Genomic DNA, 15,749 nt, shown 5'->3' on the forward strand with positions numbered 1-15,749 from the left:
TGTTGCACAGGGAGGGAGATCCACGCCGAGCCTGTTCAGTGTTTCACCTTTCTGCTGCAGAGGAGAGGCGTTCCGACACCCTGCGGAGAGGAAGAACCTGGTGAAGCTTTGTAATTTTTTTTGACAACTTACTGCTTAATAGCCACCCGAAGGGAAATGGTAAGACACTTTATATTTTTGATGTTTTGTTTCTGAATGAAAACTTACTGAAATTAATGGATTTCATATTTGATAATCATCATGTAGTTGTGGTTTTCTTTTTAAGAAAATGAAAATTACAATGGTAAGTTTTTATGCATATACATTTTGTTTCTGCATGGTTTCTGGAAGAAAGAAAATGTTAATTTGTTCATCTTCGAAGAAAAACTCTTTGAACCCAATGTGTCATGTGTTTAATATAATTATAATGGCTAATGTAATGATGATGATTGAGCTGTACACCAGACACATTTTTAGAAACAAGTGATGCTGCTGTTATTATTGTTGTTCAGCACTGTAATTATTTTTATTGTTTCATGGTGTCATCTTCAATATCAGATGGCCAAAAGCATACAAAAGTGATTTTAACTGTTGGATAATCCAGCAGTTGCTTCTTAATATCCTGCCTTTTTTGTGTTTCTTTGTTTGAGTAAGATTCTGTTCCTGTAGCCCAACTAAACATTTCTTTGTTGACATCTCAGTCATGTCACTCAACGGCAGAAAATCATCTTGAGAGAAGCTCTGTCTGGGTTGGCCTGCCCAAGCCTGAATTCTTGACATGATGAAACATGTTGAGAAATATAACTGAAGCGCTTTCAAAGTATTACTTTTGTTGACCCTAACACTAATACGCAAGCACTGACAGAGACCATGACCGTGTTCTTTTAGTCAATGGACCTGTGGGGCCATGTCATGAGGCTGTACCATTCACATTCATGTTTTTATATTGATATTTTTGAATGTTATTTGGCATTAGAAGAGTCAGACGAAAGATCACAGTAACACAAGCTAAAGACTGTGTGGCCTAAGGTTCAATATATTGGGGAGCTAAGTCATGACGGAAGAATTGTCCTGTTCAGGAATCCACACTTCATCATCATCATCATCGTCAAATCAGAAGTCGGCAGAAACTTCAGAGTGCGATCCAGTTAGTGCAGCAAAACTGTTGCTTCCATACATGCATGCTGCAAAAAGATGACTTGTTTCTGACCTTATAAGCGCACAGTATACAGTGCATAGATATTGCTTCGTATGTGATACAAGGTCATATTAACTTGAAGTTAATTAACAGGGTTATGTGTGTTCTTCATAATGCCTAAAAGCTAGGTCAGAGGGAACGATAGTTAACTTACTCTAACTCAAGTTCTATGTTCTATTTTGTATAAGCTCCGCCCTTTAAGGCTATCACTAGTGGGTTTATCTTTCATGCATCTTTCAAGCACTGTACTCTATAAGTCCACACCCACCTATTGTGGGCCCCACTAATGTACGCATCTCGCGTATAAATAATGGGTTGCGACCGTCAATCGGCTCCCATTTTTTTCTTCACCACTGCCACGCTATATGAAGCAACACTCAACAGAAGAAGAAATTACTTCATTGAGCGGGATGCATGTGTGTCCAGTGTGCGAGACAGGATACATCCAGAGGTACGATCTGCCCCTCCGTTGTGAGTCCTGCCTCAGACCGGAACATGCGAGCGCTCACCCCTCAAGCGATGTGTCCCTTTTGCAAGCTCCTTCCTTTTGTGGAGAAGCAGCGCAGGGTGGACGCTTTTGCGGCTGTGGCCAAATCGGAGGAAGATGTTCCTGCCCAGGACCACTACTCCTTGAATGAAGCGCTCGACTTCTTCTATGCAAGGCCAGAGTTGGGCCACTCCACCCCCTCTATGGAACCTCCAAGCGAATCACCTCCTATCAGCGGGGCTAGAGCCGGATGACAACCTGCTGGATGCACACTCAGCTTTCGCTGAGGTCCTCATCTCGACGCCAATATCGCTGCTGGCTTTTGGCGCCCTCCTCCCGGAGCTCCCCGGAATAATAGAGAGAGCAGCTGAGTAGGAAAACCTCACCGTTCCTCTGGTGCAAGCCCCAATTCCACCAGATGACATGGCAGGCGGCTTTACCTCAGCCGGGACGGCCGGACGTGACCTTGTCTGGCCCCGTTTCCTTGCCATCAAGGCCTACCAGTCGGGGGCAGTGGCTGAGCCCGGGAAGCTGAGAGCTCCAGTCTCCACCTGGGCTTGCATCACCAAGGTGGACGACTTTATGGAGCACAGTTTCCCTGCCATCCCTCCATTGGATCCATGCCTGACGTCGGTATTCAGGGTGAGAACTGTGGGGATGGTAGCTCAGGAGGTAGAGCTGGTGGTCTAGTAATCTAAAGGTTGCTGGTTCGATCCCAGGCTCCTCCTGCTAGCATGCTGTTGTGTCCTTGAGCAAGACACTTAACCCCTCATTGCTTCTGATGGCTGCGTCTGTCGGTGTTTGAATAATTGTAAGTCGCTTTGGATAAAAGCGTCTGCTAAATGTAATGTAATGTAATGAGAACTGGCATGTTCAGCGGGCAGCGACCAACCCCTCCCTCCAGCAGAGACCAGGTGACAACCAGATTTTCTGACTGGTCTCACCAGTGTGCCTCCTCAGCGGCAGATGTTTTATGTTCATCCCCCACACTGCGTGAGCTGGCGGCCATTAACCCTTCGGCTAATAGTCAGCGAGGATTCACAGCACCATTTCCCACCATTCAGTCAAATCTCCCACACACCGATTTCACTGCAAAAGAGATGTGTAGTGCTGAACCTGCAAGAGCCATTGAGCCTTGTATGGACAGCGCACAAAAGGCACTCCTACCTGCACCCAGCATCTCCTCTCTTCACCCTTCTGTGTGTAAGAGTATGAGCGCCCCCCAGCATCATGTTTATGAGCACCCCCTTCCTAAACGGCAACTTAATGATGTCTGTGTCCCCGCCCATCACACAACCCCTCCCCAGCAGGGTCCGGCTGAGGGTCTGTCCGTAATGCGCTCACCAGAGACTTTGCTCAGCCCTTTCGGTCCAAGCCCCCCATGGGTCGCCCTGGAGAACACTCCGACACGGCAATGGCAGCAGGGGCTGGCTTGGCTCGTCTCCCAGACAACAGCAGCGCATCAAATAAATGCACGCCCTTTATCAGAGCATAACTCCAACTGGATGGACAGACTGATCAGCAGAGGTTACACACAAGGCGAACTGTGCCTTCCGCCCTCCCCAGTTCGAAGGGATTTTGGAAACAGTACTGTCATCCCAGGAACAGCGTCTTGCTCTTCAAACAGAGTTACGGGAACTCCTGTTGAAAAATGCGATTTCCAGGTTTCCCCAAGGAGAGGGAAATCAAGGGCTTTATTCCTGTTATTTCCTGGTTCCCAAAAGGACAGGAGGAATGCTGCCCATCCTCGATTTATCACTGTTTAACAAAGTGGTAATGGAAAGGCCATTCCACATGCTGACGATAAGACAGGCACTGGAATGTGTTCAACAGGGAGACTGGTTCACTTCCAGAGACCTGAAAGACGCATATTTTCACGTCACTTCCATTATCCTGAAGCACAGGAAATTCCTGCGCTTCTCACTCCAGGAGATCCAATACCAGTACAACGGTCTACAGTTCGGTTATTCCCTGGCTCCACGCACCTTTTCCAGATGTGTAGAAACCATTCTGCAGCCGTTACTCAGGATGGGGATAAGAGTGCTTTTTTACTTGGATGACCTGCTTTTGCTGGCTCGCTCCAGGGAGGAAGCAGCGCTACAGATTAGGACACTGCCGCACCTTTTGAGTCTGGGTTTCTCCATAAACTGTAAAAAGAGCTCCCCTCAGCCGAGTTTAATTCCACTACCAACTCGTTGTGTACCTGGGAGTGGAATTAAACTCGGCCCAAATGAGAGCGTGGCTCTCACAACAGAGTGTGGAGGGACTGACAGCCCTTCTCCGCCGTGTCACACCCCACAGGGTGGTGACAGCTCTCGTGGTGATCCCCCTGGGTCTGCTCCACATGAGACAGCTACGGAGGTGGTTCATCCACCTGCGCATCGATTCTGTGCACCAGTGGAGACACATGATTTCTATTGCGCCTTTAGTGCCCCCCGATTTGGAACACTGGAAAAACCTGCACGTCCTGTCAGAAGGAGTGCCCCTGGGCAGAGCCGCGTCACACATCTCAGTTTTCACAGACGCATCTGTCACAGGTGGTGGGGGGCCAGTGCCCAGCCCACATGTCTCTCCACATAAACGCACTGAAACTTCTCACAGTGTGAAAAAGTGATCTAGAATGTTGCTTCATTGCTGCAGAATCAGCATGTGCTGATTGGACCCTTCATCCAGAATTGGTCGCCCGGATTTGGAACAGGTTCGGCAAAGCAGAAGTGGATCTGTTTGCCGCAAGCGGAAACGCATGGTGCACTCTCTGGTTCTCAATGACCCCGCGAGACTATCTTCCACTGGGAGTGGACGCGTTCGCGCATAGGCCGTGGCCCAGAATGCTCCTTTACGCCTTCCCACCAGTCATGGTTCCCACACCTGCAGCGGCTGTTAGCAGGCTGGCCGTGGAAACTCCCGTAGCAAGGAGACGCTCTCTCCCAAGCGGAGGGAGCAATCAGGAATTACCCGGTGATGGTCCAGCACCCATGGGCTTGGCTGCTGAACGGGAATGCCTAGAGAGGCTGGGTCTCTCTCAAAATGTTGTACGCACTATCTAGTGCGCACAACATTGTGGCAGTTTCGCCTACCACATGCCCCCAAGTGGCATTTTCAGGGCCCTCCGGCACAGAGACACAGAAGACGGGTGGTTGTAAACACCAGTCTATTGTAGAGAGTGGGCCAGCTGGAATTAGCCCAGGAGCAGATAGACACATGTCATGACGCAGGCTCCTCCTGAGTATGTGTAGGGATCAACAGGTATGCAGGCACTCTGATCCCAATCACCTACATCCAGGTCAGGTGTGGCTGCTCAAACCAGATCATCCCCACACCACAGTCATATTCTGCCAAATGGGAAGCTTTTCAACACTGGTGTGTGTGGGAAAAAACCTGGACCCCACGACATGTCCCCTGCCTCATTTGCTTTTATTCCTCCAGCTGTTGGTGGATAGGAATTTGGCTGCCAGCACAGTTAAGACTTTAGACCACTATTTCATCCTGTCACAAAGGTTTTGGTGACAGAATGTTGTTTTGCACGTAGGTACCCTACTGAAAATTTGAATGTACCTACAGTATCAGCCCACGGCTGTGGCCTGCCACTACCAAAGGGCCACACGGCCTCCAATCTGCTCCCCAAGGAGCAGATTGGGATACGGTGGCACAGTGCATTGCACTGCTGCCTCACAGCAAGAAGGTCCTGGGTTCGATTCCCGCCTGGGGCGCTGTTGGCACCGTGCTCCGGCGGATTATCTCCAAAATAGGAGCCTTTCTGTGTGGAGTTTGCATGTTCTCCCCGTGCTCACATGGGGTTTCCTCCACCTCACGTCAGTAAGGACCCCCACCAAAAACATGCACCCATCATCGTCTGACCAGCGATGGACATTTATCACCTGGTCCCCAGGCGCGTCCACGTATGCTGCCCACTGCTCCTGTCTGTGCCCCCGGAGGAAGGACAACCCAGGATGGGTCAAAAGCAGAGAATCCATTTCACCGGCCACCATCAAAGCATGTGTGTGTGTGTGTGTGTGTGCAAGCATGTGTTATAGTGTGGTGTGTTGCGTGATGAATAAAGACTGTTTCTTCTTTCTTCTTCTTCTTCTTTCAAGGATCTCAGGTCCCATGCCATTGTTCCGACAGCTCATTATTCCGAAACTGCAATTGTCCGAAAAATGTCCCATGGGACTGAAAGCCCATTTGTCCGACAGCCCTCCATTCCAAAAACAAACAGCAATTGGTCTGAAGGCCCGTTGCTCCGAAAACCCCCAACCCTAACGGCTCCACTGAAGGCCTGTGCGTCCCGTGTCCCGTGCCGGCTCCGTAGAGCAGAGGTTCCCAACCACTAGGCCGGGGACCGGTCCGGGCCCAGGGAATTTCGTGAGAAGGCGGGCGATAATTTTTTCAGAAGCGATCTCCTCGCTTGGCTCTGGCGCAGAGGCCTGTCATGAATCCTCCCTGACCTCCCAGTATTTATATTTTTTTTCGTGTATAATTTTCATCTGGTCATTTCCTCATGCCATGTCATTAACCTCCATGTCATATCAGATCCGCCTACTCCATTTTGCATTGCCGTCACTCCTCTACCTGCAACTGGTTTCCACCTCCGAGAGCAATTGGAATTCCACATCGCTGGCCGATGCCTTTTATCACAGGCTTACTGGTGTAATCAAGGACGAGCTGGCGGTTCTGAAACCGACAGATCTGAACACTCTCATCGCCACGGCCATCCGCATCAACGGACATCTCCTGGAGTGGAAGCATGAGAAGCTGCTGACCAGTAATTCCGGAGGTCTACCGCGACCACCAGCATCGCCACCTATTTCATTGCCAGATCCTACCTCGAGCAGCCCTAGTGACTCAGCGGAGCCCATGCAGCTCATCAGGACCAGGCTGTCGTCAGTGGAACGACAGCGGAACGACAGCATTGCCGAAGGGAGAACTGCTGTCTGTACTATGCAAATGGGGCAATTACGTGTCCAACTGTCGGGTAAAAAGAGGGGCCCATCAGTCAACCAGAGGGTGCTGGTGAGTGGTGGAACCACTCCGAAAGACCTTCTCGTCTCCTGTTCCTAGCTCAGCTGGGATTGGCTGAGCTGTCTCACACTATGTCGGTTCTCATTGACTCTGGAGCTAATGCTAGGTTTTTGGACTCCAATCGACACCAGAGCTCTCGATGGTCACCTCCTCTGCTATGTCACCCATTGTACTGTTCCTGTACATCCTGGCATATCAGCTAATCATCATGAAACTCTTACATTCCACCTGAGATTCCTCTCAACTACCAGTGATCTTGGGTTTCCCTTGGCTCTTGACACACAATCCACAGATTAATTGGGGAACGGATTTCATTCTAAAATGGACTTCACATTGCAACTCAGTATTCCTCAGATCCGCTCTGTCTCCTGCCCCTTAATCTCCTCCTCCTGTAGAATTTCCTGACCTTTCTGGGTTACCTCTTAGTACTATGGAGCTGAAGGAGGTGTTTGAAGCTCAGGCCACCGTTCTTCCACCTCTTCGTCCTACGACTGCAGTATTGAGCTTCTTCCTGGAGCACGTCCGCCATGTCAAGTGTGTGTTCGTTCTCCAGAGGCTTTTGGAGAACAAGTTGTTCGTAAAGGCAGAGAAGTACAAATTCCATGTGCCCACGGTCTCCTTCTTGAGCTTTTTGGTTGCTGAAGGGAATGTGCAGATGGACCGAGCCAAGGTTCAGGTGGGCATCAACTGGCCAGTACTGGCCTCCAGGAAGAAGTTGCAGAAGTTCTTGGGGTTCGCCAACTTCTACAGAAAGTTAATCTGGAACTATAGCCTGGTGGCGGCACCACTCACTCCACTGACCTCACCAATTTCTCCTTTCCTCTGGTCACTTGCGGCGGACAAGGCCTTCGGTGAGTTAAAGAGGCTCACCCATTCTCAACCTGCCTGCCCCTCCCGTCAGTTTGTGGTGGAAGTGGATGCCTGAGATTTGGCCCTACTCCCCCAGAAAGCTGCTGTCCACCAAAACTTCACCCCTGTGCCAAGTTATCCCCTTCAGAGCACAATTATGAAATTGGGAACCAGGAGCTGTTGGCAGTCAAGATCAGGTTGGAGGAGTGGAGACACTGGTTGGAGGGAGCAGAGCAACTGTTCATTGTCTGGACTGACCACAAGAACCTTAAATACATCCAGTCAGCCAAGCGGAGAGTCCTTGACAGGCCAGGTGGGTACTGTTTTTTAATCTATTTGACTTTTCTCTTTCATACCGCCTGGAACAAAAAACACCAAACCTGACACCCTTTCTCGTGTTTACCAAGCTGAGGGTTATCCTTCACAGCCAGGGGAGATTCTGCCCTGATCCTGCATAGTAGGTGTGGTTAGCTGGGAGGCGGAGCAGGAGGTAAAGGACTCTCTTTCTAACCACCCATCTCCCAGCACTTGCCCTGATACCTGCCTTTTTGTGCCAGCCGATCTACGCTCTCAGGTTCTGCAGTGACACTCAAGTTGGCAGTTAGCTCACCATCCAGGGGTAGCTAGGACTTTCCCTTCTCCGAAAACGTTTCCAGTGGGAATCGATGGATTGGGACACTCAGGAGTTTGTGGAGGCATGTCCTGTATGGTCACAGAACAAGAACTCTGGTCAAGCCCCAGCTGGTCTCCTCAAGCCTCTGCCCATTTCCCATCGTACATGGTCCCATGTCTCTCTGGAATTGTCACTGGGCTCCCCACATAGGAAGGTAACACCACTATCCTCACTGTGGTAGACAGGTCCTCTAAGGCTGCTCACTTTATTCCACTGCCTAAATTGCAAGTGTTTAGAGTTTTATTTAGAGAATGCAAAGTCCCTAAGCCAAGCAGTTGCCTCCTGGTCTGCAGTATGGAGGGTGACTAATCCTCCTTTCAGTTTTTGAAGAGGGCAAACTTCTATGATGTGTTCCATGGTTTGCTCCTCTCCACAAGCATACAGTAGAGTGGGGCTACTGCCCCATTTGTGAAGGCTGGCCAAGCAGGGGCCATGTCCAGTCCTGAAGCGATTGAGCGTAGACCATTGTCTCGTTGGGAGGTTGGTGCCAGGGACCTGTTGATTGGGGTCTGACACCAGATGTTTGTTTGGGACCTCCTTGGACTCCCATTCTGCTTTCCAAGCCAGTTGGGTGGCGAAGTCAGCTGATGAGATGTTCTTCCAAATTGGTCGTCTAGATGGAAGTCGAGCAGTGGGTGGGTTGTAGATGTCTGCATGGATTGGTAGTTGGGGAGAATCTTTGACCTTTTGGAGCATCCTTTGAGTGGCTTCTACTTGCCGCATATGCGGAGGGGGAATGTTTGATAGGACAGGGAGCCAGGGGAGTGTTGTTGAGCGGATAGTCCCGGTTATGGTTCTCATGGTTGTGTTTAGCTGGGTGTCCACATGGTGTGTGTGGGGTGACCTGGACCAGACAGGGGCGCAATATTCAGCTGCAGAGTATGCGATAGAGTGTTTAGAGTGTACAGCCTCCATAGAGACACAGACTCTGATAGGGGGCCTCAAATCACTTTTCATTTCTAGACCGAGTTTTGCAGTCTGCTGGGGGCCACAGTCAGTCTCTCTTCGGGTTTCCATCCCCAGTCCAATGGCCAGAGGGAGAGGATGAACCAGGAGATGGAAACCGCGCCGCACTGCATGGTTTCACGGAATCCTACCTCATGGTCCAGACAACTGTTATGGGTAGAATATGCCCATAACATCTTAACCAACTCTGCTACCGACCTCTTTATTCCAGTGTTCCCGGGACTATCAGCCTCCTTTGTTTTCCGAGCAGGAACACAGGGCCAGTGTCTCATCTGTCCAAGCCTTTATCCGGCAGTGTCACTGACCTGGCAGCTGGCTAGTGCTACACAACTACGCACCTCTGACCACTATCGGACATCAGCCAAATGTAGCCGCACCCCAGCTCACGCCTACAATCTGGGACAGAAGGTCTGGCTCTCTATGTGGGACATTCCTCTCTGGGTTGAGTCCAGAAAGCTGGCCCCACGCTTTGTAGGGCCATTACCCATAGCCAAGGTCATCAACCCAGCAGCTGTTCGCCTGTATCTTCCCCAGTCTCTTCGTATCCATTCCACGTCTCGAGTCAAGCCGCTTAAGGAGAGTCTGCTTCAGCCCTCCTCCAGACTGCCCACCCAGATTATCGATGGGTCTCCCACTTACATGGTCAGTTGCGTACCGAGGTCTTGTCACAGAGAAAGGGGTCTTCAGTATCTGGTAGATTGGGAGGGGTACAGCCATGAGGAGAGGTCGTGGGTCCCTACATGTGCCATCCTCGACCCATTCCTCATCCAGGATTTCCACTGAGACCATCCAGACCAGCCTGGTGGACCCTCAGGGAATGTCTCTAGAGGGGGGGGGGGCAGTTCGGTCATGAATCCTCCCTGATCTCGCAGTATTTATATTTGTTTTGATGTTTTATTTTCATCTGGTCATTTCCTCATGCCATGTCACTAACCTCCATATCATTTCAGATCTGCTCACTCCCTTTTTCCTTGCTGTCCCTCCCTTCCCATTACTTGGTTTCCCCTGCCTTCAGCTCGTTCCTTTGTTAGTCACTCAATATAAATACCAGTCCACTGCAAGCTGCCTGTTAATCAACCTCTTTTCTGGCTTCAGGAGAGGGCAGGTCCAGCCACGGCGCATGCTGGGTCTGTCTGGCCAAAGTTGTGGCTCTACCTGCCAATACCCCTAGGGCTTGGGTCAGGTAAACAATGGTGCTGGAGGTCCTTACCACCTCATCGACCTCAGGCAGTGTCTCTCTGCCTGTTGTCAAGGTGCCCAGAGAAGCATTGAGAAGGACAATGTTGTTGGCCGCTGCCACTGATTGTGCCACACATTTAAAGTTCTTCTCAGCAAACCCAGAGAGGAGCTTGTAGCACTTATATGGCAGGGTGGGTTTCCTTTCCATCTGCCATGCAGCATGGAGAAGCGCTGCCAGTCTGGCCTCCAGACGAGGGATGCCCATCGCCTGGGTGTTGACTCTTCCCTCAACAACCGTAAAGGGGGAGTAGGTGGAAACTGGTGCCTGGAGTGAGCCAGGTGCAGGCCCGGCACAGTCAATGTAGCGGTTGATGGCAGAAAACTGCGGGCAGAGGATATCCTTCTGGTAACAGATGTGGTTTTGTAGACCTCCGCCACCATTTTGTCAGGAACCTCGTCGATGGGGGAGGGGGATGCCTCGCTGAGCAAATGAGCCTCGGGAATTTGGCGCGGATCAGATGACTGTCAGGGACCAAAGACTGAGACACAAAATGGAAAAACCACTGTAAACTAAGAATTAAAATACTAGACCTATAAAGAGGTCAACAAAATATAACTCAACTCAACATAACATCTAAACAAGATGTGCAATGAACAAACTGACCTGCCACAATGACAAATGGGGAAGATTTTGTATATAGTGGCTGGGCCAAACAAAATAACAAACACGGGGTAAACACAATGGATACCATCTATAACAAAATACAAAGCAAGCTAAGCAAGACAACTCAAAGACAGAGAAACAAATGATTAATATAACAGAAGAATTCCGATGTAACCCTACAGTGTTAAATGTGTGTACTTCATATAAAACAATGTAAGGTTAAAAGCAAGATTAGATTCAAAGATTCCAAATCAAACAAACTGTGAAGTTAATTGTTTGGTGAGGTTGACTGAAAATTAAATAAACCTGTGTGGGTCGCAAACTAATGAGGTGCGAGAGTGTGAATTGGAAAATAATACCATGTTTGACTGCGGCCATCACATGGACCATGGGCATGCTAACCTTTGGCACCAGGGAGACAATGGATGTTCCCGGTGGGGGATCCGCCTGGTGCGGGGGGGACAGAGGGAACAGATCCTGCTCCGGTTCCTCCTTCCCTGCTCCAAACAGGTCGAGGGCTTTGCTGCAATGGGACGCCGCCGTTAAAATGAAAAATGAATGAGACCGTGGTCTCGCTCACCCTTCGGCAGGGCTGTGCATGCTGCACACGGGTCTTCGACGCGCTGGGTCTTCGGCTCCCTGTTTGGCGTGGAGGGGAGGGTAGGCATCCGAAGCAGCATACGTACTGGTCAGCTGGCAACAAATATGCAGGCTATCTCTCACACCACTGTCCAAGGGAGCCTGGCCCTGAAAAGGGCCTTTGTGGTCGGACACTAATGTTGCTCATCTTCAGATCTTTGGAACTCTAGGTACTTCATATCTTCACTCTTCAGTGAATGATTGCTGAAGAAAATGGGGAGTAGATTAGTGACGGACGGCCCTTTTTCTGTTGCAGACCACAGCTGAAAGGCTGATGGTTACATTCAAATTTTAAATAAGGCATTCATGCACGCAGGCAGGAAGCTAGAGGGTGGAGCCTATGTGAAATATAACAATGGGTTATTTCCCCCATAAGCAGCACCCCTATTGGTTCGTTAATGACGCCACGGTCATTGAAAAACATTCCTCATCCAAAAAAGCAAGGTAAATTTGTCACAAAACAGAACATTCAGATGCTGTGAGCTGGTTGAAGAACTAGACGGTCATAGTAGTAGTATACTTTTCTTGTAGAACTTTACTTATGCTTTTCCAGTGATCAGTGATTTCCAATAGAAAATAGTGAGTCTCTTCTGGCACCAAAGATTATCATTATGCAGGTTTATGCTTACAGTAGTAATACGGAAATCGACATAAGTTCATCACATTCACATTCACAGTAGATTAAGTATGCTGTAGCCTCCCATTGTCTGATGGCTTTCATACTATATTTGAATAAAAAAACTTACTTTGTGTGTGTTCAGAGAGAGTGCATCTCCATCCATGTGGGCCAGGCGGGCGTCCAGACAGGGAACTCCTGCTGGGAGCTCTTCTGCCTGGAGCACGGCGTCGGGCCCGACGGTGTTCTCCTGGATCTGCCCACTGAGCAAAACTCCCGTGAGGATCCCTTCAATACTTTTTTCAACACTGGAAGCTCGGGTCGTCACGTTCCAAGAGCTATATACGTGGACCTGGAGCCCACAGTGGTCGGTGAGTGACTTTTACTTATTCTGTGTATTTAACTTTCGATCATTACCTGCGGTCCACAGGGTGACTGTCTAGTGTGAATGCTTTGTTTCGACAAAAGATTTTTCATTGACAAATCTTGGTGGAAGATTTAATGAATGGTACATTAGTATCTAAGCAACACATCCTGTGGAAGCAGTAAATACTTCTTTCTTCCAAAGAAAGTGAGTAGACTGAGTCACTTTGACAGTTTGTATATTGATACCAGCTGTAAATGTTCGACTGATGTGCAGGTTTGAACTTGTGACTTATGACTGTATAATTTTGATGACAAAATACAGTATGTGTGGCCAGGATGTATCCAATGTGTTAAGTAGTAGTAGTAGTTTGAACACGCTTATTGAAGTTATTTCTCTGTTCAGATGAGGTAAGGGTTGGAAAGTACAGGGAGCTCTTCCACTCTGAACAGCTCATCTCTGGAAAGGAGGATGCGGCCAACAACTATGCTCGCGGACATTACACCGTGGGGAAGGAAATCATTGACAGAGTCTTGGAGCGTGTCCGTAAAATGGTCAGTAAGGTTAAACAAAAATTGTACCTGATTAATGAATTGTCTTTGTCCCTCTGGTCCACGCTACCGCCCTATTCAGTGCAATGATCCTTCTACTGTTTTGAGCACTCACCATGAAATCAAAGTATTTCTTCACACTCCTTCTGCCTCTTCGCAACTAAGCGACTACGGCTTTTTCACTACAAGTCACCAAGTATGCTTTTGTGTTGTATGGTGATGCCAGCCACATATGCATACTATCGTCCAGCTTCTTTTTACTCAACTTGAGTAAAGAACAGTGAGTTTTCAGGCCATACTACAACATCAGAGAGCAGCACCACTTCCTTTCAGCACGTTGACGGAAACCTTTCACATACTACAGTATTTCACCGGAGGTAGCGTGTCATCCCGGTATTTTTCACATACTACTTGATGCATATTGTGGTTTTGGACACAATAGATAATCTCTTGAACTTGAACTTGAATACAACATTCACAGTCTAAATAATATCTTTATACGCCATTTTGTACAGATCAAAGTTGGTGAAAATTCTTCTTGTTTATCACTGGTTGCCATGGTGTTTCTGTTTCATGACATTCAATTACTTACCACCAACCCATTTTCAGTTAAGTGAAAAGCGGGATGTGAAATTGCTTGAAGGTGGGCTTTAAGTGAGGATTTTCTTGTTGTCCAGACTCAGATTTGTAAATGTTCACATTATAATCACATGAGGTTTAAAATAATGATATACTTCTACGCTCTCGCCTTATCTTGTCACCATAAGCTTAATGAAAATTTGAGATTTGTTCTCTATTAACACTGATTCCCTGACATTGACTGTTCTGGCAAACCATAATACTATTACAATTCATACACATTTCCTTTCTCTTGTTATTGCAAATCAGACCAATGTGCTATATACAGCATATGACACATGTCTAGGACACAGAACACATTATCAGGCTCCATGTGATAAATTTTGCACATTTGTTTATAAAAGGGTTTGTGCATTATGTTGCCATAGCAAATATTCAGAGTTGATGTTCAGCTTGGAGCACTTGTAATTATCCATGTTAGTCATGTTATCCTCCAAAAGACACGTTGATTTTATGCTTGATGTAGAATGCTACTAAAATGAGAATCTCTTTCTGCAGACCGATCAGTGCACGGGGCTGCAAGGTTTCCTCGTCTTCCACAGCTTTGGAGGAGGGACAGGCTCGGGCTTCACCTCTCTGCTGATGGAGCGTCTCTCCGTCGACTATGGAAAGAAATCAAAGTTGGAGTTTGCGATCTACCCAGCTCCGCATGTGTCCACCGCTGTGGTGGAGCCCTACAACTCCATCCTGACCACCCACACCACCCTGGAGCACTCCGACTGTGCCTTCATGGTGGACAACGAGGCCATCTATGACATATGTCGCCGCAACATGTCTATCGACTATCCTAGCTACAACAACCTCAACAGACTGATCGGCCAAATCGTCTCCTCAATCACGGCCTCGCTTCGCTTCGACGGCGCCCTCAACGTGGATCTGATGGAGTTCCAGACCAATTTGGTCCCCTTTCCCCGGATTCACTTCCCGCTGGTGACCTACGCCCCCATCATATCCGCCGAGAAAGCTTACCACGAGCAACTGACAGTCGCTGAGATCACAAGCGCTTGCTTTGAGCCGACCAATCAGATGGTCAAGTGCGACCCTCGTCACGGCAAGTATATGGCCTGCTGCATGTTGTACCGTGGGGACGTTGTTCCCAAGGATGTAAACGTTGCCATCGCAAACATAAAGACCAGACGCTCCATCCAGTTTGTGGACTGGTGCCCTACTGGTTTCAAGGTGAGCCACACTCTGAATCTTGTATCTTTCGATCGCCATCAATAAAGACCTCTCCTGATGTTTTGTTATTTTTCCTCTCAAACATTCTCTCAACAGGTTGGCATTAATTACCAGCCTCCGACCGCGGTGCCTGGTGGAGACCTGGCCAAGGTGCAGAGGGCGGTGTGCATGCTGAGCAACACCACCGCTATCGCTGAGGCCTGGGCGCGCTTGGACCACAAATTTGACCTCATGTACGCCAAGCGTGCTTTTGTCCACTGGTATGTCGGCGAGGGCATGGAGGAGGGAGAGTTCAGCGAGGCCAGAGAAGACCTGGCCTGTCTGGAAAAGGATTATGAGGAGCTGGGTCTATTCACCCCAGATGATGAAGATGATGAAGTGGGGCAAGAGTATTAATGCTATGGTGGCGGTTATCTTTGGCACCTGTTAAACCCCAAAATGTATCACAATGTTAACGCTTTTACAATGCTTTTACAATGCTTTTACAATGTATTTTTTCTTGCCTCAAAATAAAACTTGATTCTTTCTCGGTGAAACTTTTGAGAGAACTTTCGTGGTGTGGATAAACAACCACATAGATTTGTTTTGTTGGAAAATATTACGTTTAAAATAAAAATAAAATCTTGCTCTAGACATGGGGTCAATAGTGGTTGAGTTAATTAAGGATTCATCTAGTTCAATTCATTTTTCATTCATTTAGTAGAGGCTTTTGTCCAAAGCGACTTACACTATATAAGAAACTAGAAA

The 15,749-nt window shown here is 48.4% G+C and overlaps 1 protein-coding gene across 1 annotated transcript; it reads left to right on the top strand.

The window, feature by feature from the left end:
- The first annotated feature begins 46 nt into the window (after positions 1–46).
- tuba5 (tubulin alpha 5) lies at positions 47–15,453 on the top strand. Its single transcript, XM_080015552.1, has 5 exons — positions 47–159; positions 12,415–12,640; positions 13,039–13,187; positions 14,322–15,002; positions 15,099–15,453. Exons 1-5 carry the CDS (start codon positions 157–159, stop codon positions 15,396–15,398), a joined length of 1,359 nt encoding a protein of 452 aa, XP_079871678.1. The 5' UTR covers positions 47–156; the 3' UTR covers positions 15,399–15,453.
- Positions 15,454–15,749: the final 296 nt, after the last annotated feature.

This window comes from Zeus faber (assembly GCF_960531495.2).
Source record: "Zeus faber genome assembly, chromosome: 15".
In the NCBI taxonomy this organism is placed as follows: domain Eukaryota; kingdom Metazoa; phylum Chordata; class Actinopteri; order Zeiformes; family Zeidae; genus Zeus; species Zeus faber.

Excerpts from the sequence above, each read along its gene's own strand:
- tuba5 (XM_080015552.1), top strand. Across the intron at positions 12,641-13,038 it reads CCTGGAGCCCACAGTGGTCG|ATGAGGTAAGGGTTGGAAAG; the intron begins GTGAGTGACTTT and ends TTCTCTGTTCAG. Across the intron at positions 15,003-15,098 it reads GGTGCCCTACTGGTTTCAAG|GTTGGCATTAATTACCAGCC; the intron begins GTGAGCCACACT and ends TTCTCTCAACAG.